General features: G+C 36.7%; 1 protein-coding gene and 1 non-coding gene across 12 annotated transcripts in view; both read left to right on the top strand.

Annotated features, from left to right (window-relative positions):
• Nucleotides 1–23,101, top strand: part of PAN3 (poly(A) specific ribonuclease subunit PAN3) — a 112,808-nt gene that overhangs the window by 74,633 nt on the left and 15,074 nt on the right. For 4 of the 11 annotated variants that reach the window (XR_012511612.1, XM_074377972.1, XM_074377978.1 and 1 more), the window contains 10 exons: nt 6,404–6,651; nt 7,769–7,825; nt 8,766–8,870; nt 9,695–9,752; nt 12,152–12,313; nt 12,550–12,666; nt 12,751–12,852; nt 15,469–15,634; nt 16,721–16,811; nt 21,205–21,344. Coding sequence is in view for 9 of the 11 variants with exons in the window: in XM_074377972.1 (XP_074234073.1) it covers nt 6,404–6,651; nt 7,769–7,825; nt 8,766–8,870; nt 9,695–9,752; nt 12,152–12,313; nt 12,550–12,666; nt 12,751–12,852; nt 15,469–15,634; nt 16,721–16,811; nt 21,205–21,344 (1,246 nt within the window). In the remaining 2 variants the exon portion in view is untranslated. Of the gene's footprint in view, nt 1–6,403; nt 6,652–7,768; nt 7,826–8,765; nt 8,871–9,694; nt 9,753–12,151; nt 12,314–12,549; nt 12,667–12,750; nt 12,853–15,468; nt 15,635–16,720; nt 16,812–21,204; nt 21,345–22,141; nt 22,223–23,101 lie in introns of those variants that run through there. The other 7 variants (XM_074377975.1, XM_074377977.1, XM_074377981.1 and 4 more) reach the window with 6 other exon arrangements.
• On the top strand, nt 11,189–11,261 carry TRNAG-ACC (transfer RNA glycine (anticodon ACC)). The gene has a single exon. It is a non-coding gene; the product is annotated as a tRNA-Gly (tRNA).

A 23,101-nucleotide genomic window follows, 5' to 3' on the forward strand; every position in this document is an offset into this window, starting at 1 on the left:
GACAGTAGTCTTTCCCTTTCCTTCATGGAAGTCTTGCACATTCTAGGTAAGTTTGTGCCTAGGTATTTTATCTGTTTATAAGGGCCAATTAATGTAAGTGGATTATTTTTCAGTTTATTTGTTGCCCCCAACACACACACGTGCGCACTCACACGCACACACATACAGTCTTCTGTTGGATTAATGGAATTTTCTTGATCCTTCTGCCCTGTGTTCAGCAGTGATCCCCCATCACAGTCTAATTCCACAAAATTCCCAGTACTCCGGCAGGAAACTTCATCCCTATTAGTAGTCACTCCTCATTTCCCCCCTCCTCAGTCCCTGGAAACCATGAAGCTACTTTGCGTCTTCATGGGTTTTCCTGTTCTGGATATTTTATATAAAAAGAATCATACATTATGTGGCCTTTTTTGGTCTGGCTTCTTTCACTTAACAGTGTTTTCAGGGTTCATCCCCAGTGTCGCATGTATCAGTATGTTTTCCTTTTTACAGGTGAATAATATTCCATTGTGTAGCTAGATCACATTTTGTTCACCTATTTATCAGTTGATAGACATTTAAGTTGTTGCTGCTTTCTACCTATTATACTTAATGCTGCTGTGAACATTCATGTACCAATTTTTGCATGAACATAATGCTTTTAGTTCTCTTGTGTAGCATACTTAGGAGTAGAATTGCTGGGTCATGTGGTTTCTCTGTGTTTAACAATTTGAGTTCCTGCCGAATTGTTTTCCAACATGACTGCTGGATTCCCACCAGCAGTGTGTGAGGATTTCAGTTCTCCATTTTCTTGCTAACATTGTTATTTTTGTTTTTGATTATACCTTCATAGTGGATATAAAGTGGTATCATTGTGGTTTGATTTGCATGTCCCTATTGGATTAGTGATGTTGAGCTTCTTTTTATGTGCTTATTGACCATTTATGTATCTTCTTTGGAGAAGTGTCTGTTCAGATCCTTTGCCAATTTGAAAATTTGGCTATTTGTTTTTATTGTTGAGTTATACAAGTTCTTTGTATATTCTACATACTAGACTTTCATTGAATGTATGATTTGTATGTATTTTCTCCTCTTTTGTATGTTGCCTTTTTACTTTCCTGCTGGTTTCCTATGAAGTACAAAAAATTTTAAGTTTTGGTGAAATCCAACTTATTTTTCTTTTTCCTTTGGTTATGTGTGCTTTAGGTGTCTCAACTTACACTATTGTTTAACTGAAGATTATGAAGTATATACTGGTCTTCTTAGAGTTTTATAGTTTAACTCCTATATTTAGATTTTTGATCCATTTTGAGGTAGTTTTTGTATATGGTGTAGAGGTTGAATGTTACATACTGTATTTCCATTTTATGTGTAGTCACCCCTAGAATTTTAACATGCATGCTTTACCAAGTATGAAATTGTTGAAGAGGAAAGAGGTGGCTGATCATTAAATTGTTCTTCACTAGGGAGGTGTGAATGACAAACCTTAAAACTCTTTTTGTCCCCTCATTTGCCCGTTGTGTATAAACTTTTAAGATGACAGTGTATTTTCCCTTCTTACTTTGACTATATGATTTCATTGTCTAGTGTTACTGATCAGTCTCCTGTTAATGTTTTTCTTCTTTAAAGATAGTCTATCTTTTTTAGCTTTCGTAGCTTTTTAGATTTTTCTCTTTATCTTCGGCATGCCACAGTTTCGTCTGGTTAATTGGAAGGGATTTGTTTTTGCTTATTCTGTTCAGAACTCTTGTTCGGGACTTCTGGAATGAGGATTTCTTTGCTAAATTAGATCTTGAAAATCCCAAATCTTTTCTTTGAAAATTGCTTCTCCAGTACTCTTTTTTTTTGTCCTGGAAATTGGCTTTCTCATTCTACTTTTCCTACTTAACCACTCTTTTGTGTTTTCCAAGTTTTACTTCTAGATTCTTCTCTGGTTTACATTTCCTGTCTTTGTGTCTACTTTGCTGTTTAACTCATCTGTTAAGTTTTTTCCCCTTTAATTTTAATGGTTATATTTTTTGCTCCTATAGAGTCTACTTTGTTCTGTTTAAGAAGAACAAAATTTTTTTTGGTGATATTTATCTCTTCTTTCATGTTCTTAATCATTTTAATTGTCGTTTTAAAAAATATCTGTAGGGTTCTGTTATCTGGGATTCATTGCTTTCAGGTGCTGGTTCTCAAGTATATTGTGCATGCTGGTTCTCATTTTGGGAGTTCTTTCAAGTGGGATTATTTTTTGTGTGTTTTGGGTTGTAGAAGTGTTTGTCAGAATAGTTGGTGTCTGCTTTATCCAGGTGTCCAGTGCTGATGCAGTTTAAACTTTTGCTAGTTTCTCTCTGGCGGTCCTGTAACGTGGACTCTCCTGGGAGTTTTCTCTCCTCCTGTGCATGGTACAGGCGTTGGGTTTCCATTTCTCTTGACACCACCCCAGCCCTCTTCCTCCTCCATCTCTCTTCCACAAACAAATGTACCTTTTTCCTCTGGGCTGATAGGTAGAAGTTTTCTCCTCGAACTTGGACTAATGTTACAGCTTTTTCACTAGGATTTCACTGACTTTACACTAGGATTTGAGTTCCAGTCTCCACATTTGAGGCCACATTTCATTTGCCCATGTGGGCGTTGAAGCCTCACCTCGTAGAAACTACATCTGGCCTCGGGTAGAAATCCTGGAGATTTGCCTTCTCATTCTGCTTTTTCTACTTAACCACTCTTGTATTTTCCAAGTTTTACTTCCTACAGCATCACCTCTTAATTCCAAATTTTGCCCCGATTTCTTGCTCTTGGAATTTTTTGTTCTTTTTATTTCAGTTATATTTTAAAATTTAGGTCTTATATTTTATCTTGTAGTTCTGTGTATTCGTAGCTTTGGCTGGGACTGAGGGAGTGTATCCATGTTAGCTCAGCCTCTGATTTCCCAGAAGTAGTATTAGCTTAAGTGGTTGTTTGTATTTAGGAACAGTGTTCATTTGGTGTATGTTAATATTGGGCATTTACTTTATGTGTTCTGTCAGTATTTACAAGAGTCTTTTTTTTTTTTATTTGTTTCCTTGGGTTTTTCAGGAATAGAATTATGTCATCCAAAAACACTGACACTTTGTTTCTATAAGTTAGCTGTAAAAATTTATATCTCATCTCCTTATTTTGTTAATTGTTTTGGTTAATTCGTCCAGTGAGCATTTCTGTATTATACTTCACTTTTAAGAAGAATACTTTTAAGATACTTTTAAGAAGAATCAAGAAAAAAAAAGTTCTAAAGCAATTAATTTATATCTCAGTTTGCATATTGACTTAATAAGAAATTATAGTGAAACTATCATGTATGTCACCAAGATGTCATTTTAAGAGTTAATTACAACAGTAATGCAAAAAATAAATACACAAATGGAATATTTTTAGTTCATATTTTTTAAAATACAAATTTTCACTCTTAAAGATTGTCTCTTACGGTGTCCTCAGTGTGTGACTGTGTTTGCTTACATGCTCTAGTGACTGAGTGCTGGTTAATAGCAGGCTGTTGTCATAACCACATGTAGCCCCCTCACTCCCTCCACCCACACACAGAAAGATAGAACTTAAAAAGGAATATTTATATGTGAGAGAGGTGAAATTGCACCTGTTCATTTAATTCACCTTTATTTTTAACTACTCATTTCTGTAGTATGGTTCTACCCCTTTGTACTGGTTATAATTTAGTGTTACATGTAGGCAATTAATATTAACTGTGTTGTGGTTGTCGTCTTCACAATACCAAGCACAGAATAACTCTCTTCAAGTGGGGATGTGTGTATTTTACCCATTTCTTTAACGTTTTTGTAAAATATTTTGGTGGGACAAAACTTTGCCTTTTGTGACTAGATCTGATGTTTCAGTAATTTGAAGGTTCCGTATCCTGTTACCTTTATGGGTGGTGATACTTACTACCACACATGTTTTATTTTTAATATATTTACATGACTCCAGTCAGCCTCGGTTCAGATATACAAACTCAGATTTCAGTGCTGAAATAGCCACAATATTTACAATTCTTAAGAGAAAGCTTGTACTTAGAACTTGTAAATTCTACTGTACATGAATTTCCTTCCTAACTGACTCCCATTGTTTTTGGTAATTTTTTTCCATTTATTTAGCCTTATAGAGAGATTCTAGCCTTTGTTTCACTGCTCTGGTGTCAGAATCCCCCCTCTCCCCGCTTAGGTGGTCCCGCTGGTGCTGCTGATGTGAAGACCCTCCTCTGCGCTCTGGTGTGAGGCTGAGGGACTGGGCGGTGTGCAGAGGATTGGCTAAGAGCACGGGCTTTGGAATCACACAGACCTGAGTTTGAATCTTGATTCTTTTGTTTAATAACTTATGTTTGTCCTTGCAATAATTTTGTTTTAAATTTTTGTTTTTAAGCTTGTTTCTTCCTCTATGAGGTGACTGTGTCACCTGCCTCACAGGGTTATTGTGAGAACTAAATAGGCTGGTGTATGTGAAGCGCTCTTTTTAATGCCTGACACATGGAAGGTGCTTAAGAATCAGTAGCTGTATTTGTTGCTGTTGTTTAATTTAAAGGTAGTAAACAAATTTACTTATTTTTGGTGACTTGACTAGTTTTATCTTGGAAACAGAGACTAGCTTTAGGAAAACTAAATGCATTTTGTATCAGATAAGTGGGGAGTATTTATCTTTTGAGAATTGTTGAAAATAATCCAATTTTTACAGTATGGATTAACCTACAATTAAATGTATAATACAGAGTTAGAAAAACATAGAATTCTGGAACAGTTTTTTAAAAGTTAGGCTTATATCTTAATATAATAGCTTGGCTTCCTTATAAATATCTTTTGTAGGAGTTTTAGATTTTTTAAGTTTCTCTTAGATATAGTTAAGGCATACTTGAGAATTCTTGGCCTATTTTAATGTCAGTGCAGCAGACACTGGTACAGCAGGAGGAGTATGAAATTGGAAGTTTGGAGACTTGGGTTTGAGGCTTGGCTTTGGTGTTGACTTTACACATACGTCCTTGGTCGCACAACAAACACCTTGTGTCTGAGTTCTAGTCTGTACCACATTGCTTGTAGCCTGGCCTGCCTCACCTACCTGCCCACTTAGTTGCTGAGAAAATCAGAGGAAATGATTATGTTAGGGCTCTTTAGAAAAGAAGGGCTATCCAGAGCAAAGATGAGTATTATCTTAGTTCTCACCTTGTTTTTGTTCATCTACATCTTTTCAAAAAACAGTATTGGTGTTTTATAAATTTTTAGCAAGTGAAATTCATATCCCTGTTAATCAGATTTATGTGACAAGAGGCGTTTTGGTAGCTTTTTTTCTTGAATCATGAGATGGCATATTCAAAGGTGAAGGTTTTGAGTCATTCCCCAGGTAGCCAGAAAACAGTCCCTGGACAAGCTGATTTTTTTCAGGAAGTATGACTGTAGCTCTAGAAATTGTTTTCAGTCTCTGCTCAGAACTGATCACCTCCATTGAGCCTTTGACTGACTACCTGGTTTTACTTAATTTGCATTCCATCTACATCTATGCATGTAGTTTGCAGTCTGTTACTTTATATTTGAGTGTTTCTGTAAGTCATTTTATGTGTTTTACATGTGACCTGGTCTTGTTTTCTCAGCTAGCTTGGAGTCTCCTGAAAGGTGAGGACAGTTGTCCTTCCCTTTCTTCACTGTAGACCCGGGAAGAGAGGGCGCTCTGCACCCAACGGTTTCTGACTAGTTGTGTTTAGGTGAACCTTGCACGACAACAGACTGGTGTCAGCTGGCCTGATGTTAAAAAGCGTGCATGTGCAGAAATTTTCAGTTGTCTACTATAGTGTATGCCTGTTTAAAGCTAAAAGGCGTCAAAAATACAATATTTAAGCTGCCAGTTGTTTCAGCTAAGACTGGACTTAATTTTTTTTGCTTTTTCAAGCCATTCTGTTAATTGTATTTTGCCAAAAGAAATCTAATAAATCTCATTAAGTAGTTTGATTTTTTTAATACTGTAATATTTTAGGGAAATGTGGTATTTGTATTTCTTATAGCTATGGTTTTAAATGATTCTTAGCAAAAAAGGAATTCTATTTTTTGTAAAAGAAAGGCCTTTATAAAAGGTATTTTATAATAGGCCCAGTTTTCCACTAAATCAGTTTATTAAATTATCAGTAATTCTTATTATTGAAGTTTTTCCTGTGTGAACCTTGATACGGAGGAGACTTTTTTTAACAGCAATTTTCCTAATTTATTTGGAAAGACTACATTTGAAAAAAAAATTCTTTGCATTTTCTTTAATCAGAGCTTTCTCTAAAACAAACTAAAATTGTCTTTTATCTTTACATTTAAAAAGTTTTGCTAAAGATATTTCTTCCAAACGAATGTTTGCAATTTATTTGCCAGATTTTTCTCTAAAAGCAATTTTTCCTTTCTAAGAAGCAGTTTTATATCTTCTTCAGGAATGTCACTGTCTGCTGGGTCTTCTCCTCTTCATTCCCCCAAGATCACTCCACATACTTCTCCTGCTCCCAGAAGAAGAAGTCACACTCCAAATCCAGCAAATTACATGGTGCCTTCTAGTGCCTCTACGTCCGTCAGTAATCCTGTTTCTCAGACTCCGTCTTCTGGGCAGGTGATCCAAAAGGAAACCGTCGGGGGGACGACTTACTTTTATACAGACACAACCCCAGCACCTTTGACTGGAATGGTAGGTCTGCATTAAAGGAGAAAAGACAGAGCTCCTAGAACAGTTTCTTCTTGTAAATGAGGTTAATGAGGAGGTTATCCCCTCTTGTATCTTTTTACTGTGATGTGAAAATGTAATTTCCTAATTTAGATAATTCTAATCTGTTCTTACCTCTTCAAAGTAATCTGTTGCTGCATTTTTAATAACTGTATAGTTTTGGACAAGTCAGACATTAGATTACTCCAGCTCTGGTTTCGTGCTTCATGGCTTATGGGGTTACCTCGTACTTTTGTTAGCTGGAGTTGATGTTTGCTGACATTTGTTTCTAGCTATAGGTAGTTGCACCTCTAGTAAGAAATTAGAGAAAGTGGATGGTTTCTTATCAGTACTTACTGAAAGTGGACTGATGATAAACACTTTTTCAGGCAAGGCAGTGATTTCATAGCTAGAACCCTGCAGAGTGGTGGCTGCTGTCATAAGAGGCCTCCAATGTGGGTCACTGAGAAGGAGGGAGGAAGTTTAGGGAGCGCTGATGGTGCCAGAGGAAAGAGCTACCAAAGAGCTGCCAGGAGAGGAGAGGGGGAGGGGGCAGAGAGCAAAGTGCTGTGTTCCATAACTTAATTGTACCTTTTTAGCTTCATAACTTTGTCTATGTTGAAAAATTGTGTAACTATAGAAAAATAAGTAGTAGATGAAGATCTCATGAGTAAGAAAACCAAATTCCATCAGAGTATGAAAGCTGGTCTGAACCATAGACATTTGAGAAGATTGTGGACAGTAGGCTTAGATGAAAAGTGCATTTGGATTTTCGGAAGCAGATTTTGATCCCACAAGTTAAATTCATGATTTCGTTTTGATTGTATTTAATCTTTTACTAAAAGGCAATTTGAATGGACAGAAAACAGGTTTTTTTGTTTTTCCTTCGTAAGAGTCCCAGCTCTGCCATTGTTTTGTGGCTCTTGAATCTTGGTGCCTCCGAGACTGTTTCCCGAGTTGTAAATGGGAGTGATAGTGCCTAACTGCCGGGTGAGAAGTAGATGAGAAAGTATTTATAGAAGTACTTGTAAACCATGTAAAATACTTTTTAAAAAATAATAAAATAGCTAATAGTTTTTTGTTCTGTTTTGTTTTTGGTCAGAGATCTTTCAAAAATTATCACAGAACAGCTTGCCGAACAGAAGGTCAAATAATTGAGGTAGAGTAGAGACTTTCCTTGATTCTTTCAAGTAAGAATTCCATTAATGTTTTACTTTGGGGGGGGGTTATTATATTTCATAATTATTTACGTTTTTATTATGCTTTCTTTTAATCACATTTGTAGAAAAAAGGTGTAATGTATAAAGAGGTTCTTTTGTCACAAAACTGCCTCAGCTGTTCTGTAGAGATTATATATGGCACATATTTATAATGTTTTTACTCTTCAAACCATTCTTAAATAAAAATATGCTCCTGGGAAAGCTGAGGTAGTCAGGCCAAACTCTGCTACATTCTGATGTAAGGAAACCAAGGCAAGAAAAAGTGGTAGTACTGTCATTGCAGATATAGGTTAAAGGAAACCTTACAAACCACTGTGCAGATACAGTGAAGGCAAAGAGAGGCAGAGGAAAAGGGCAGAAAGCAGGGCGGTGGGAAGAGTCCTGCTGGACAAATGAAAGACAAGAAGCCGGAAGCAGAATTTGGTCACTTAGTTGTAGTTTGATTGGAAGGTAAATATATTGTTGCCCCCTTCTGTTCATTTCAGCTGCTGACCCAGAGTATGTTGGTCCTCTGCTGTTGTAGTTTGAGGTATTAAACAAGTATCTAGATAACACTTTGTTTAGTTTGGCTGCAAAAAACCCTTTAAGAGGGCAGTTCTTTGGGCAGCCAGGCAGTGTTGCTTCATTATCTGACTCTTCCCAAGCACTTTTAGTACCTACTTTCTTCCTCTCTTCCAGTTGTTTTAAAAAATTCTTACCAACTGTTTGTGTAAGATTTCTTTCAAAGACTTAGTTTTGCCTCTCATTGAAACTATAATTTTACTGTGTCTGAACAAATGTTTCTTTTCTCATCAGAGTTTTAAAAATTATCAAAATAAAGATAAAGCCTATCAATTGAGAAAAATTGATCATTACACTTTCCCCCTCCCTACCTTTTAGGTGTTTCCAAACTATCATATTTACCCTCCAACTGCACCTCATGTTGCTTACATGCAACCAAAAGCGAACGCACCTTCCTTCTTCATGGCTGACGAACTCCGCCAGGTAGGCTGTCAGAATTCGTTGTGGGAAGACTTCATGTCTGTTGTGTTTTAGCAAAGAACTGGAGAAAGGACAGAGCGCTTCTCAAATCTGATTTAATCAAACATGCTGTACTAAAGCAGATAAAACTTAGAATTCATGAGTTCTAACTGATATATTTATTTAAAGAAACCTGTTTTTCAAGAAGATTGCAAGTAATTGTGTTAGGATAGAAAGCATGGAATAGCGATTTAAATGGGCTGCCTTTCTGCATCTCATGAGCAGTGCATTGGAAGGTCTCTGTGAAATATATAAATCAATAATTTAAATCATTTCTAACTGCTAGACAACTTTTTGCTAATATCTCTAGTAGTTAGCTAAGGAGTAGCTAATAAGTAGTTTGGCTTAGAAATAAACTTCATTTTAAGAGAGCTCAATATTTTCTATAAAGTAGGTTTCATAAAATAATTTTTTGTAAACAGTTATATATTATTTGATGTGTAGAATTTTATTTTTACACTTAGATCTCAGAAATGTTTTTATTTCACAGAAGTAGGTTGCACCAGTATAATGTTTATAGAGTGGATTATTAAAGAGCTTAGCCACAGAATTAGTTGTATGTTTTGGGTTACAGACTGCTGCTTGCACCCGTCCTGAATTATGGGCAGGGCTGTCTATCTAGGACTGGAATTTGAACACTTTACCATTATTAGGAATGTTATTTCATGATATCAACATTAAAAACTCACATGCCAAGAATATTGATACTTATGCTATTTAGTAATAATAGAAAATCCAGATTTCAGAAGCTGTGTTTAGATGTAAATATACTTATTTTCTTTTCTTAGGAGCTGATTAACAGACATTTAATAACAATGGCTCAAATTGATCAAGCAGATATGCCAGGTAAAATGGAATAGCTGTATAGGGCAAGGGGTAGGTGGGAGGGTGGGGTGGGGAGCTTCCATGCCCTCACTAGCTGCGCCACCCTCCCAGCACCTCACTGTGCTCACCAACCTGTCAGCTCTCTGAATCCCACTCTTCAGGAGTTTTTGTGGAAGTCTGGTTGTCTGGGCATGGCTGATTAAATCTCTGGCCATTGGTAATTAACTCAGTTGCTGGCCTTTCCCCTCTCCCTGGAAGGCTGGGGGTGGAGCTGAAAGTTCCATGCTTCTAATCAAGATTTGGTCTTTATTTGTTTTTTATTATATACAGCATAGCAGAGCTTTTTATAGTATATGATAAAATTTCTCAAAGAGTAAAGGTCCACGACTGCTGAAAGCACTTTGAAGGTTCTGATTAGGAATCTGGGTGTACTGGGAGAGGAGAGGCTTGGTTTGCATCTGCAGTAACTAAAACAGTGTGGTAATGGTGCTGAGTTACACACGCTGATTAATGGAACAGACTCGGGAGAGCCCTGGCACACTTTGTAATGGAGGGGGCGCATCGGTGGGGAAAAGGAAGGCTTGGGGAAACTGGTTTTCTTTAAGGTAAAAGATGATATCATTATCTCAGACCACATGCAAAAATCAGCTCCAAATAGATTTAAGAACATAAATGTCTAAAACAAAACTTTAAAACTCCTACTATAAAACATAAATGAATAGATTTAACATTTCATAGGGAAAGATTTCCTATATAGGAGACAAATACAGATTGTTGATGCTTAAAGAAAATACTGATGAATTTTATTGAATTAAAAACAGTCCAGAGATATTTGTAGTAAAGGAAAAACTTCAGAGAAGATATTTACACAATTGACAAAGAAAATAAAAACCACAAACCAGTAAGAGCGTAAAAAACTCAACAGAAAAATGGCCAAAAGATAGGAATAGGTGTTTCAAGAAAGAGGAAATTCACACAACCAAAAATATGTGCAGAAATGTTGAAAATTACTGATGATTAGGGGAAGATGAGATCATTTGACAGTCTGACCATGGGCAGCGTTAGGATATGGACCTGCGGGTTCTCCAGCTTGTTGCTGCTGATAGGATAGATGGGTGAGCCTGTAATCAGTTTGGACAGTTCCTGAAGTTGAATATCTGTTACCCAGTGATTTAGCCAGCTCCGCTTCTAGATGTAGGGAAGCTGTACATTTTTAACCAGAGAATGTATGAAGTATTCATAACATCACTGCTCACTGTCGCAGATACAGCGATCATTTCAGACGCCCATCTTGAAGGACAGCCGATGGATTAGCTGATACTGTCAGACGGTGGCATGTTAAACAGTAGTTTAAATGAAGAAAGGACATTTCAGAAAGAAAGCAACAATACAGAAGAATCTTAGTAATGTAATGTTAAGTAAAAAAAAATGAGTTGCAAGAAGCTATATATAACAGGGAAGGGTATAGCTCAGTGGTAGAGTGCGTGCTTACCATGCACAAGGTCCTGGGTTCAGCCCCCAGTACCTTCATAAAAAACAAACAAATAAATAAATGAACCTAATTAATTACACCCTCCTGCTAAAGAAATTTAAAAAAGGAGAGAGATTACATTTAGTATACCTTTTTATAAAGTTAAAATTTATATATGTATTTACATTTATATATATGTATATATACATACACAATCTTTTGAGGAGTACATGTAGGTGTAATAAAACTATGTAAAAAGGGGAGGAAGAGAGAAGGACAGCGGAGGTTAGAGAGAACCGTATACTTAGATGACAGTTAAAGGTCTGAGGTTTTGTTTACTGTGTGTTTTCTTTGGGGAATGTGGTAGGCAAAGTTGTTTTGATTTTTCTTTTTAATTTTTTACTGTTTTGCTAGGGATTAAAACTATTTCACCAAATAGTTCGAGAGTTTGATACAGATTGCCGTATTTGCACATGCACATAGACACGGGCGTATTGCATATATACTCTAATTTATTGTTACTTGTTTTGAATTTTTTGTTTAAAAAGCAGAATTCATGTGCTTTAACACCATTGTCTACGTTTTGTACAAAATAAAATGTTTAAAGAAGAAATCTGTCTTGATTTTTATTTAACAGCAGAATCAGTAATGTTTAATATCTCTAAGTGATAGTGCAAATTGTTTCTAATAACTGAGAAACAAGAGTTGTGCTATAAAAGATAAATATTTTTGAGTTCATGAAATCTAGTTGTTCCTTGGTTGTTTTATAATGCCTATTTTTATTGATAGTGAAACCAGTTTGTTCTATAGAATTGTTATGAATGTAGACATTGTTGTAGGATATAAAGTGTGTTTGATACTGATAGTTTATAGATTTGATTTCTCTTGATTACTCTGAGAGACTGTGAATGCCTGCAAGTTAAAGTCATGTTCCTGTGAATTACTCTAGCAGTCCCTACAGAAGTTGACAGCTACCATAGCCTCTTCCCTCTAGAACCACTGCCACCACCCAACCGGATACAGAAATCAAGTAATTTTGGATACATTACGTCTTGCTACAAAGCTGTAAACAGCAAAGATGATCTGCCATATTGCCTTCGAAGGATTCATGGTGAGGAAGATAAGTTATCCTCTCTTAGGAGCGTATTATTGAGGCTAAGATTACTCAGACATTCCTGAATAGGTTTAGTTATTTAACATGAATTTAAAGGATAATAAATAAGTGTATTATTTCATCTGTATAGTAGTATCTCATAAATGATGTATAACATGGCCTTTTCTTCACATTTCTGATGAAGTAAGGGGAAGGTGTCATTTACAGCTCAGCAGAAAAATTTTCTTTTTCAGGTTTTCGTCTTGTTAACACAAAGTGCATGGTATTGGTCGATATGTGGAAAAAAATTCAGCATTCAAATATTGTAACCTTGCGTGAAGTATTCACCACTAAAGCGTTTGCAGAGCCTTGTAAGTAGTTTGTAATTGTTCTGCTGGAGGGCTTCAGGATTTGAAGCCAGCTTGCAGTAATGAGTGTTTGTGTTTTATTTTAAGCCCTTGTGTTTGCGTATGATTTCCACGCCGGAGGAGAAACAATGATGAGCAGACACTTCAATGACCCTAATGCCGATGCCTATTTCACAAAGAGAAAGTGGGGTAAGAAAAGATGCCAGCAAGCTGTGTCTGACACGTGTCTTTGCTCTGTGGAAGAGTAGTTTTGTATTTTAAAATACATGTGAATTTAGCCCTGTAATCATGCAGCTTAAAGACCTTATGGCATTTAAAAAAGAAATACATTAAAGAAATGGAGACAAGACGTAACAAGTTAGGAAATAACGTATTATGTGTACAGACTGAGATGAAGGTGGGTTGTGAAAGAATCATGTAAATATTTGAAACTTAAGTGACTGAAACTATGATGAAAGTTTTTTCCTCTTAAAATTTTTTATTTTTCAAACCTACAATGCTTTCTGAATAAAGGTGGTTTGGAAAATTCAGTAAATTGAAAAATAATCCCTGTAACTTCATCACTGAAACCACAGCCACGTTTAAATCTTGTGGATTTCTTCTCAGATTGTCCAGTGTGACTGTGTGTCATTTATGAAATTATTTCCCTAAACAAATGCTTTTGCTTAAAGGTAGGATTCCATGTTACTTAAGGAATTAGTCTTCAAAACAAATTTTCAGGTAACTTTTACTTGAATGGAGAATACTTTTTTTGGGGGGGGGCCCTTTCTAATATTTACTTGAAGAATTGTTTTATAGTTCAAATATTACACAGAACCAAAATATTTTAATTACATTCTAACAAATGTTTATTAAAGTATAAAATCATTTCAGAGTAAAAATCCTTTTAGAGATGTCTATTAATTTATTTATTTGCAGAAGGAAAATGTATATGTCATTTTCCTGTTTGGGGAAAGAAAAGAAACATTACCTTCTTTGCTATGGTTTTTAATTTGTTTAAGATTTTTCTGACTGTATCCTGAGAGAAAGTGAGGAGGGAGAAGACTTGAGTCCATGTTCCAATCTCTTTTGGCTCGTGACTCCTTTAAGGATCGGCGTTATGGATAAAAATATGTTACTTCTGTTTACTCGTAACTGCTTTCTGACAGTTGGAAGAAGAAAGCTGTGGTTACATGGCTGTTTCACATTAAAACTCTGGTTGCATAGTGTGGGCATGTTTTCCCTTTTTGCCGTGTCATCTGGAGCACATACATAATTTTGTTGAAGGGGATGTGGTATAACTTTTCCTATAGATGAATATAGCTGGAGTTGTTCAAGTTTATTTTAGTAATAACATCTGTGAAATGACTGTTGGCTTTAATTTATAGCTGGGTTTCTTAACCTCAGCACTGTTGATGTTTGAGGCTGGATCCTTATTTTTGTGGGGCCGTCCTGTGCGTTGCTGGGTGTGCAGTAGCGTCCCTGGCTTCCACCCATTGCACACCAGTTACAACCATCTCCTCCAGTTGTGACACCAAAAATATCTCTAGACACTGCTAAGTGTCCCCAGGGGGCAGAATTGACCCCTGTTGAGAACCACTGATTTATAACACTCCTTTCCAGTGTTTTTTTTTAATCTTAATTATTCTGTTGTAAGTGTTGACTGGTTATTTGATATAGTATGTTTACATTGTTGCAGGAATAAGTTCTCTTTCGGATATTTGAAAGTGTTGTTGAAAGTTAGTAACTTCCCTGAATGTACCATATGTACTTTAATCACAGCCACTTGTATTACAAGGCAACCTTCTGTTTTCCCAGTGTGAATATTTAACAAAGAAGGAAAAAAGGGCCAGTGTTCGTTTAATCTTGTAGAGACTTAAGTGGAAGTCTAATGCTTTCTTATATTATTTAATTTGTTAACTTAGCACAAACTGAAAAATCTCATTTTGTAAGATGTAGTAATTATGAAATGGGAATAATAATGCCATGCCGTGCAGGGATTGTGGAGAGAAGTTTACAGTGACAGAATCTGGCACACTGTGCACTGTGTTTGCTATAAATACTTCTTTTCCTATTACCACATTTATTAAATACTTCTGTTAAAACTCTTCATGGTCATCTTTGTCTTGGCTTTTATCACTAGAGCCACTTTTTGAGTCATCTAACACTGTCTTCCAGGTTATATTTTTTCATTCTGTCTAAATTGAGGGATAGCAGTTTTTGAATTTTCTATTTGCTTTTCCCTAGAAATTTTGTCACAAGCCGTAAGTACTTATTTGTTGTTTATTGTCTCCACAGTTAACCATATAACTGTGTTTCTTTTATAACTGATTCAGAAAAAGTTTGTTTACAACCATACGAGCACTTGGATTATCAGGTCATATTCCCTGAAATAACTGACAGAATCTAGATTAAATTTTTATGGCTCCTTTTCTACTGATTAACAGTGACCCAGAAAGTAGTATTAAGAAGCACTTCCAAGAGTTGAGAGAATCAAAAGGATCACTTTCCATGGTAGACCAGATTACTTTTGTGTTTCATCATTACACATAAGTGACATATTCGGTGTTTTACATTCATGTTTTTGTGAATTGGATGCCATCCTGTCTAACTGATGTGGTGTAGTAGAGGAGGCTGAGAATTAAGAACGATAAGAAACTTTTTAAGTTCTTACTAAAAACCTAAACTTAAATTATATATATACACATAAATTAACAAGTTGTGCAGTGAATGAACATGAATTTTCTTTTTTAATTTTGGTTTGTTTTAGTCTTTTAGCTGATTACTTAAGTAAAGATGCCATTTTAAAATTTGTTTGTGTGACAGGTCAACATGATGGGCCTCTGCCCAGACAGCATGCTGGGTTGCTGCCAGAATCTCTCATTTGGGCGTATATCGTCCAGCTGAGTTCTGCGCTGCGTACCATTCATACAGCAGGTTTGGCATGTCGAGTTATGGACCCAACAAAGATTCTGATAACTGGCAAAACGAGGTACTAGCATTTTGAGTGTTGGCTTCTTTATTGAGCATCTGACCTATGAGAGCTCAGTAAACATAGCATGATGATTTGTTTTAATTCTACCTTTTCATATATTCCATCCAGAAGAACTGCTGTGACTTTGGTTTCATTTGAAAGTTTCTTTAAAATGTTGACTTCTTAATAAAATGCTGATTGATAACCAAGATCTTATAAGGGTTTGGGAGGTATATATGGTTAGGGTTGGGCAGATGTCTGAGTAATACCAGTACAGCTTTTCTATATGCAGCTGTGCTTCTCCGGTTTCGGCGTGAATCTGAGTCACCAGCGGGCTCAGTGAGCACAGGCTGCTGGGCTCCATCCCCAGAGTTCTCAGTCAGGAGGTCTGGGGCGGGCCTGAGAGTGTGCGTTTGTGACACGTTCCTGGGAGGTGCTGTTGCTGGATTGGGTCCCATGCTTTGAGAACCACTGATGCAGAGTTAAGTAAAACAGACCTTGACATTAGCAGGATTTTTATTTGAGTTGCTGAAATTTTGAGAATTGTCTTGGACAACCTGGCATAAAAAGCTCAAGATCCAGTAGCAGGTTATTTGGGTTCATATCCTGGCTCTGTTCGTTAACTAACAGCAGATTACTGAACGGCTTGGTGGTCAGTAATCTGTGAGACAGGCACTATTGTTATCTCCATTTTCCATATTTATAAGATAACCTGCCGCATAAGATTATTGAGAGGATTGAGTGAGTTAATACATATAAAATGCTTTGAATAGGGCCTAGGACCTTTTCAGCAAGTGGTTATGAAACTAAGTCTCTTTTCTTGAATAACTAATAAAGCAGCAGCTTGGTGTGGTGAAAAGACCACTGGCCTGGTAGTCCAAAGATGTGAGTTATAGTCCTGGCTTCATGTGTTCCTGACTTTCATAACCTTGTTGTCTCGATACCTGTGAGCCTTAATTTCCCTATCTCTAAAGTGGGGATGGACAGGAAGTAAGACCAGATAGTGTTCTGAGATCCTTGCTGTTATAGGAAATGTTAAAGTTCCACGAGTATATAATTTTTTAAAATCTCATTTTAATTATTTTAATTTTCTGGTCTTTAAAGGTTGCGAGTAAATTGTGTTGGAGTTTTTGATGTTTTAACGTTTGATAACAGTCAGAATAATAATCCATTGGCGTTAATGGCTCAATACCAGGTGAGTAAGAATTAACATGGATACTTTCTTAATAACTGAAGGCTTGATTTTTTTAAGATAAACTTTATTTTAAGGTGTTTCAGGGTTTTAAGTCTAGATTTCAATTTATTCTGGGGTGATCTCTCTGCAAAGTTTGAACCTGTATTCTTAATCACTGTGATGTGTTTAGTGTAGAGCCCTTATACGTTGGGATACACAGAATTAATGACAGTGTTAGAGACAGTAGCTGTTCAAATGAAAATGCATTTATATGACTAGGAGATTTGTCCTCAGCATAGATTAAAACAGATTACTTAGCTAAATGAAACATATTAAATGACATTGTACTTTTTCCCACTTTTTAATGTGTTAAAATCACACCTAGTTTTTACTTTTAGAACAGTTGTCCCACTACCAATCCAAAAATTTTATTTTCAAAGGAATATTGTTGTGTTGCCATCTTCTAAATAATTTTTTTCTTTTGCTTAATCAAAGCCTGTGACTCATGTCTTGTACATTGTTAGAAGTTGGTTGCAGAATGACTTCATAACATTGTGGACTTAGGTCCCATTATGTTCTTAGTTATTGGTTCTTCTTTCTTGATTAACACAAGGTGTGGGAGAATAAGAACTTATCTCTGCAAGGAGCATTAAGTGTAGTTACTTTTGCCTTGATTGCCCTATGGAAGTAAGATAGCTGTTTAAAGTAAATACATCATTCAGCTTGTCCCACAGTGCTTTATGTTTGTTTGGAGGATATGCAAAGCAGCTGTCATTTTAAGATAATGTTAGTTTTTTTCATGTAAGAAATTTCTGGTGTTTCTGAATATTTATTAACTTACAGAGGTTTGATATAAGGCAGAATCTCTTATTTATGTGGAGAAACAAGGAGAAGACCATCTTACCTTCCACTGCCCTTCTCTTTTCATTTTCTTCTGTTTAAATCTTTGAAAGATTTATTTCACTATATAAGACAAAATTTCAGAACAAAAAGGAAAGGCCAGAATGAGCAGTAGAGTTTAAGTAATGTTTAGTATTCCAGTTAATTCATGCATAAACCTCTTCCTTTTTCTACTGGACCACGGATGGTGCAGTCCCCAGACTTGGAGGCGCTCATCACACTCAGTTGCATGCAGCCCTTTCACAGCCTGGTCCTTCCCCTCTGCTGGTTCCCCGCTAACCATGACAGCAGCCAAGCTGTCCTGGTTGGTAGCGCCATCTAGTGGGCACTGCGTGGAAGACTCAACCCCCACCAAACCCCGACCCACCACTGTCTTCTGCCTAAGGGAGTTTGCGCCTTCTTTCTTATCTAGGATGATTGTTTCTTAGCTACTTTTCTGCTTAACTTCTGTCTTACACTTAGTGCCTAAGTAATTGGCTCTGAAATTTTTTCTTATAATCTTTGTGCTCCTGAAAGTGACTGTTGACTGTTAAAATACTAGTGATCTTTATATATCCAGGAAAATAGTATTAAACTTTTGAAGAGAATTTAGGCATTGTTTAGAACCAGTGCCATCAACCTCTGTTGCAAGTGTTTGGAAACCGCATGTCTATATTAGGTTTGGTTTGGTTTGGTTTGGTTTGGTTTACAAATGTAGCCTCACAGTACCTCTTCATTCTTCTCTATTCTGAATAGAATTCCTTTTTTAAAAATTACTAGTGTAAGGTAAGAATAGTTTGATTTTATTTTTCTGTATCAAAGCAGTATTGTTTTCCATTTTTTCTTTGCAAATGTACATAATTTGCATCATGTTATGGGTTGTATAGTTACCATGAAAAACAGCTCTTCTTAAGAAAAAATAATTCCAGAGTTCCAAACAAACAGCTTTAAAGTAAGCATTTGGGGCAACTGACTGGTAAGTTAGGAACTGCCTTCATTCATAACTCAGGCTGCTTTCAGCCACTTGTCACCTTCCTTTTATTTTTCAGTGGTAGAGGATATATCAGGTTTTCGTTCTTTCCTTTTTTTGGATGGGTGCATATATGTAGAAGATTTTTCATATAGCTTATAGTAAGGTACAGGAGACAGTCCCAAACAGGGGTTTGTGATTTTTACAGAGAAGAGGGTGCATGAGAAAGGAGTGCATTGTTTCTTGTAGTCTATTTTTCATAGTCGGTTTCAGACACGTGAATAGAGACTGACTTTCAGTAAAATGTACATAAGTAGAGCCATAGATAGAATCAGAGAATAACCAAGAAATCAAGAATCAGGAAGAAACTGAAAATGAGTTGGGGGGAAAGCCTCCAGAATTCAGCAAATGAGGGGAAAGCCGGGTGGAGGTAAGAAGCAAAGTAACAAATGGAAAATTGTTTAGCTGGGAAATAGGAAAGGAGAGCTATGGACTTTCTCTGCTGTTAAACTCTCTTAATTAAGCAGGGCTTCATTAATAACATCTTTCATTTAAAAATCAGTTCTAATTTAATCTGGGTTTCGTGTCATGTGTACTTTATTCCTACTAGTTGGCATTCCCACCTTGAGCCAGCTTTAGGAAGGTGGTGGGATGTGCTCAGAATGAGAACCCATACAGCCTGTCCGTTGTCTTCACTTTTCGTTTTCCTGTCTTATAATAGGGAATGATGAAATGTTCTAGGTAGATTCAGGGTGGAGCTAAACTGAAAGTTCTACTGTTTAAGGGTTGGGAGGCTGTGTGTTGGTACATGCTACTAAAATACCTAATAAATACCAAGAACCTTGAGTTTGCTTTACTGATGGCTTTGGATTGAAACGCTTGTAGAAATTTATAATTAGCATTTACGTGCACTGATTTCTCTTGATCAGCATTTTTGTGATTTCATTAACATGACTTTGAATGTTTTACTTTAAAAAATGTTCATTCTTGAGAAGGGTTGAGAAAGATCCTCCTTGAGTTCACTCCCAGCAGTGCCCTCCAGAGAGCAGAAACCGTGGCAGCAGGGTTAGGGCCCCTCCCTCCTGCCGGTCTGGGCTCCTGACTCTCCCACGGATGAGGTTTTAGTTTTTCTGACATGAATCCTTAGGATCTCTTGTCCTGATAGAGTCAAATTGTTTGTCTAATCAGGTTCAAAGTGTCTGATTTACAGATGCTAGTTTGGGATAAATTTTTAAATGTGAATTTTTATGTGTTATTTTAGTATGGGATTTATTTTACTTCCATTTATTCTTTATTATTTCTGTAGAATGTTGCTAAGGATAGCTTTATCGTCCTAAAGTTTCATTAGCGATTGCCTTGGAATACTCACTTGATTTCTCACGTACACCATTTATGTACATCCACAAAACCAGTGGTTCTCAGCCCTGGCTGCGTATCTGTCTCTTACAAAGCTTTGAAAAATACCACCATGTGGCTCTTACCCTAGACTAATAACGCCAGAACTGGGATGAAGGGACAGCCTCTGGGTGACTCGGTTTGTTGTTTGAGCTCCTCCAGTGATTTTAATGTATAGCTAGGTTTGAGCACTCCTGTAGTAAAGCGCTGTTCCATAAATAAACACGTATCCAGTAATTCCGATGAGATCCAGGTTTTGAAGATTCATGTAAATTTTCTCTAGAAATTACTTCAGATGATTTCACTGAACTCTGAGCTCCTCCACTCTCTAGGAATATGATCATTAATAGTTACCTGCGAGGCAGGGCCACTTGGGGTGACCATTCTGTTTCCTGGAGTTATAGTGGGTGATGGAGAGCTTACCTCAGTTGAGCCAGCTGTCTTTCGAAAATCCTTTTAGAAGGAAAGCCTGAGAGTGGCAAATCTTTTTTTATTATTATTTTTTTTAATGGGTAGGAGACCAGGTGGTTACAGAGCTCAGTGCTTTTTTACAGTAAAAGTTGTCTATTTGGAAACGAGGGCAGATGGTTTGCAGCGTTTCCGATGTCCTGGAGGATGTGTTCTGAAGTCAGGTAATGCTGATGCTGTGTTTGAAGTAAGGGAGTAACTTCTCTTCAAGTAATTCTTCAAAATCCCACTATATTTTGTGCTTCATGGGAAATGAGAAAAGTGCCTGTCGTGAATTGTAATGATCACTGCAAAGCAACTGTATGGTAACCAGCCTTAAATTTCTTGTGATAGTAAGAATATCTGTTCTATTTAGATACAAAAATCAGAAAAATTTTTAAGCAGCAGCTCTGTAGTTGGCATGTGAATTGCTTGGAGTAATGTTTCTTAAAATATCACCTTAATCAGAATTACCTGGGTGCTTTAAAAATGTTGGGCCTGTTCCTGGACCTACTGAATGAGAACCGAGGGTGGAGTGGCTCACAAGTGGCCTTTTTAATGAGCTCCCGGGTGATTCCGATGAGCACCAGTGTTTGACAGCCCTGTGCTGGGTTTTTCAGCCTCTTTGTACAAATGCTTTTTCCATGCAGGCAGTAGTGTCAGTGTATTAAATTTGTACCTACAAAAAAAAAATTAAAAGTTATATTTATTCTTTCATGTCAGCAAGCAGATCTGATATCATTAGGAAAAGTTGTGTTGGCTTTGGCTTGCAACTCTTTGGCAGGAATTCAGCGAGAGAATTTACAGAAAGCCATGGAACTGGTGACAATCAACTACTCCTCTGACCTGAAGAATCTCATTTTGTAAGTTTTAATATAATGATCATATGAGATAAGATAGAGCTTTTTCATGAGGACCTTTTAATAGTGATTCTGTGTATTTTAGTTTCCACTGTTTAAAATCAGGGGAAATATAATTAAACAGCTTTTAATTTCTTTATTTTTATTGCTAAGTGTATCTTTCTTGGAATACATTCATAAACCAGTGTGTTTAAATTAGTTACTGATATTTTAAACATTTGGCCAAAGGATGGACCCTATAAAGCTGCATTGGTATCTTCTAGCTACATGTGACCTTTTAAGTTTAAATGAATTAAATAAAATGTGAAAGTCAGTTCCTCAGTCACACCAGCCATATTTTAAGAGCTCAGAAGCCGCGTGTAGCTTCTGTCGAATAATTGGACAGTGTGGACATGGAACATTTGCATCATCTCAGAAAGTTCCATGAGACAGTGCTGCTCCGGAGAGGGATCAAGTATCTTTGTGAAAGCAGCCTGGCGTAAACAACCTCAGGTGCAGCCCAGCTCCAGAAAGCATGTGTGTGAGGGGCCCCGCATTTCTCCTCCAGTAGCTTCGTACTCCGGGGGATTCTTGAGTATGGGTTTGCATGGTTTTGGCTTAAGAGAAGCCTAGTGCGGACTACTGTCCCCACAGAAGGACTTCTCTCTGTCTAAGGTACATCTAACACTGGGGAGTTCCAGAGGATGGACAACCGTAACTCTTAACATAAGTTACTCAAGGGAACACATGCAAGGAAGTCTCTTGTGAAATTTTTTTCTACTATGTTCTAGAAGCAATTAGAGCTTATTGATCCTTTTCAGTCTCTTTTAGCTTCCAGCTGTTCCTTCTGATCTTTCTGTGTAACCCTGGATGATCCAGTTTCTTTTTGGACTAGCCCTGTGGTATGGAATTGAGGGATGGAGGATGGGGCTACCCACCTGTGCTTTGTTGCACTGGCATAAGTGTCTTGCTTGTGACAGAGCCCTGGAAGCCAGTGGTTACCTGGTTCCTTTTAACAATCAAATGAGATGATTGCTCTTTTAAATGAAAATATTTGCTTCGTGTATTACCACGACAGTGATTCCTAGCGTGCCTTGCGATGCCTAGGACGTCGTAGATAATACCAAGTTACAATTTTCCTTCTTTAAAAAAGTGAGAGTAAAGGATGTAAATGTAACAAATTGGCTGTACATTAATAATTACTGAAACTGGGTGATGGGTACATGGGGATTCATCATACAGTCTCTGTACTTTTATAAATGTTTGAAATTTTCTTTAATAAAAGAATAAAAAAAGTCATACTTTCATACTAACGAATAACTAAAATTTATAGAACAATAAACTATGTGTCAGGCACTTTTGAAATGATTGATGCGAATTAATTCACCTAATTCTCCCAATAACTATATATATTAGGTACCATTCTTAGCTCCATTTCAAGGATGACAAAACTGAGGCTTGGAGATGTAAAGTACCTTGCCAAAATAACGTAGCTTAAAATGACTTTTAAGTATGAGTAGTTAGATGTAAAATATGTCAGTAATTATAGATGAATGGTTAAGACATAGATTATCCACATGGATTTATAACATTCATTTATTCAACAAAAGAATGGCTATTGTATGCCAGATGCTGACAGTACTTTGAATACGGTGAACAAAATTCCCCATGCTCTGAAGCTTCCAGCCCAGTGAGGAGGATCTGCTAAACATATAAGCAAGTAAGGTGTTTGCAGATAGTGACAAGTCCTATGAATAAAATAAGAGAAAGATTTCACAGAG

Source organism: Camelus bactrianus, chromosome 14 (genome assembly GCF_048773025.1).
Source record: "Camelus bactrianus isolate YW-2024 breed Bactrian camel chromosome 14, ASM4877302v1, whole genome shotgun sequence".
Classification (NCBI taxonomy): Eukaryota; Metazoa; Chordata; class Mammalia; order Artiodactyla; family Camelidae; genus Camelus; species Camelus bactrianus.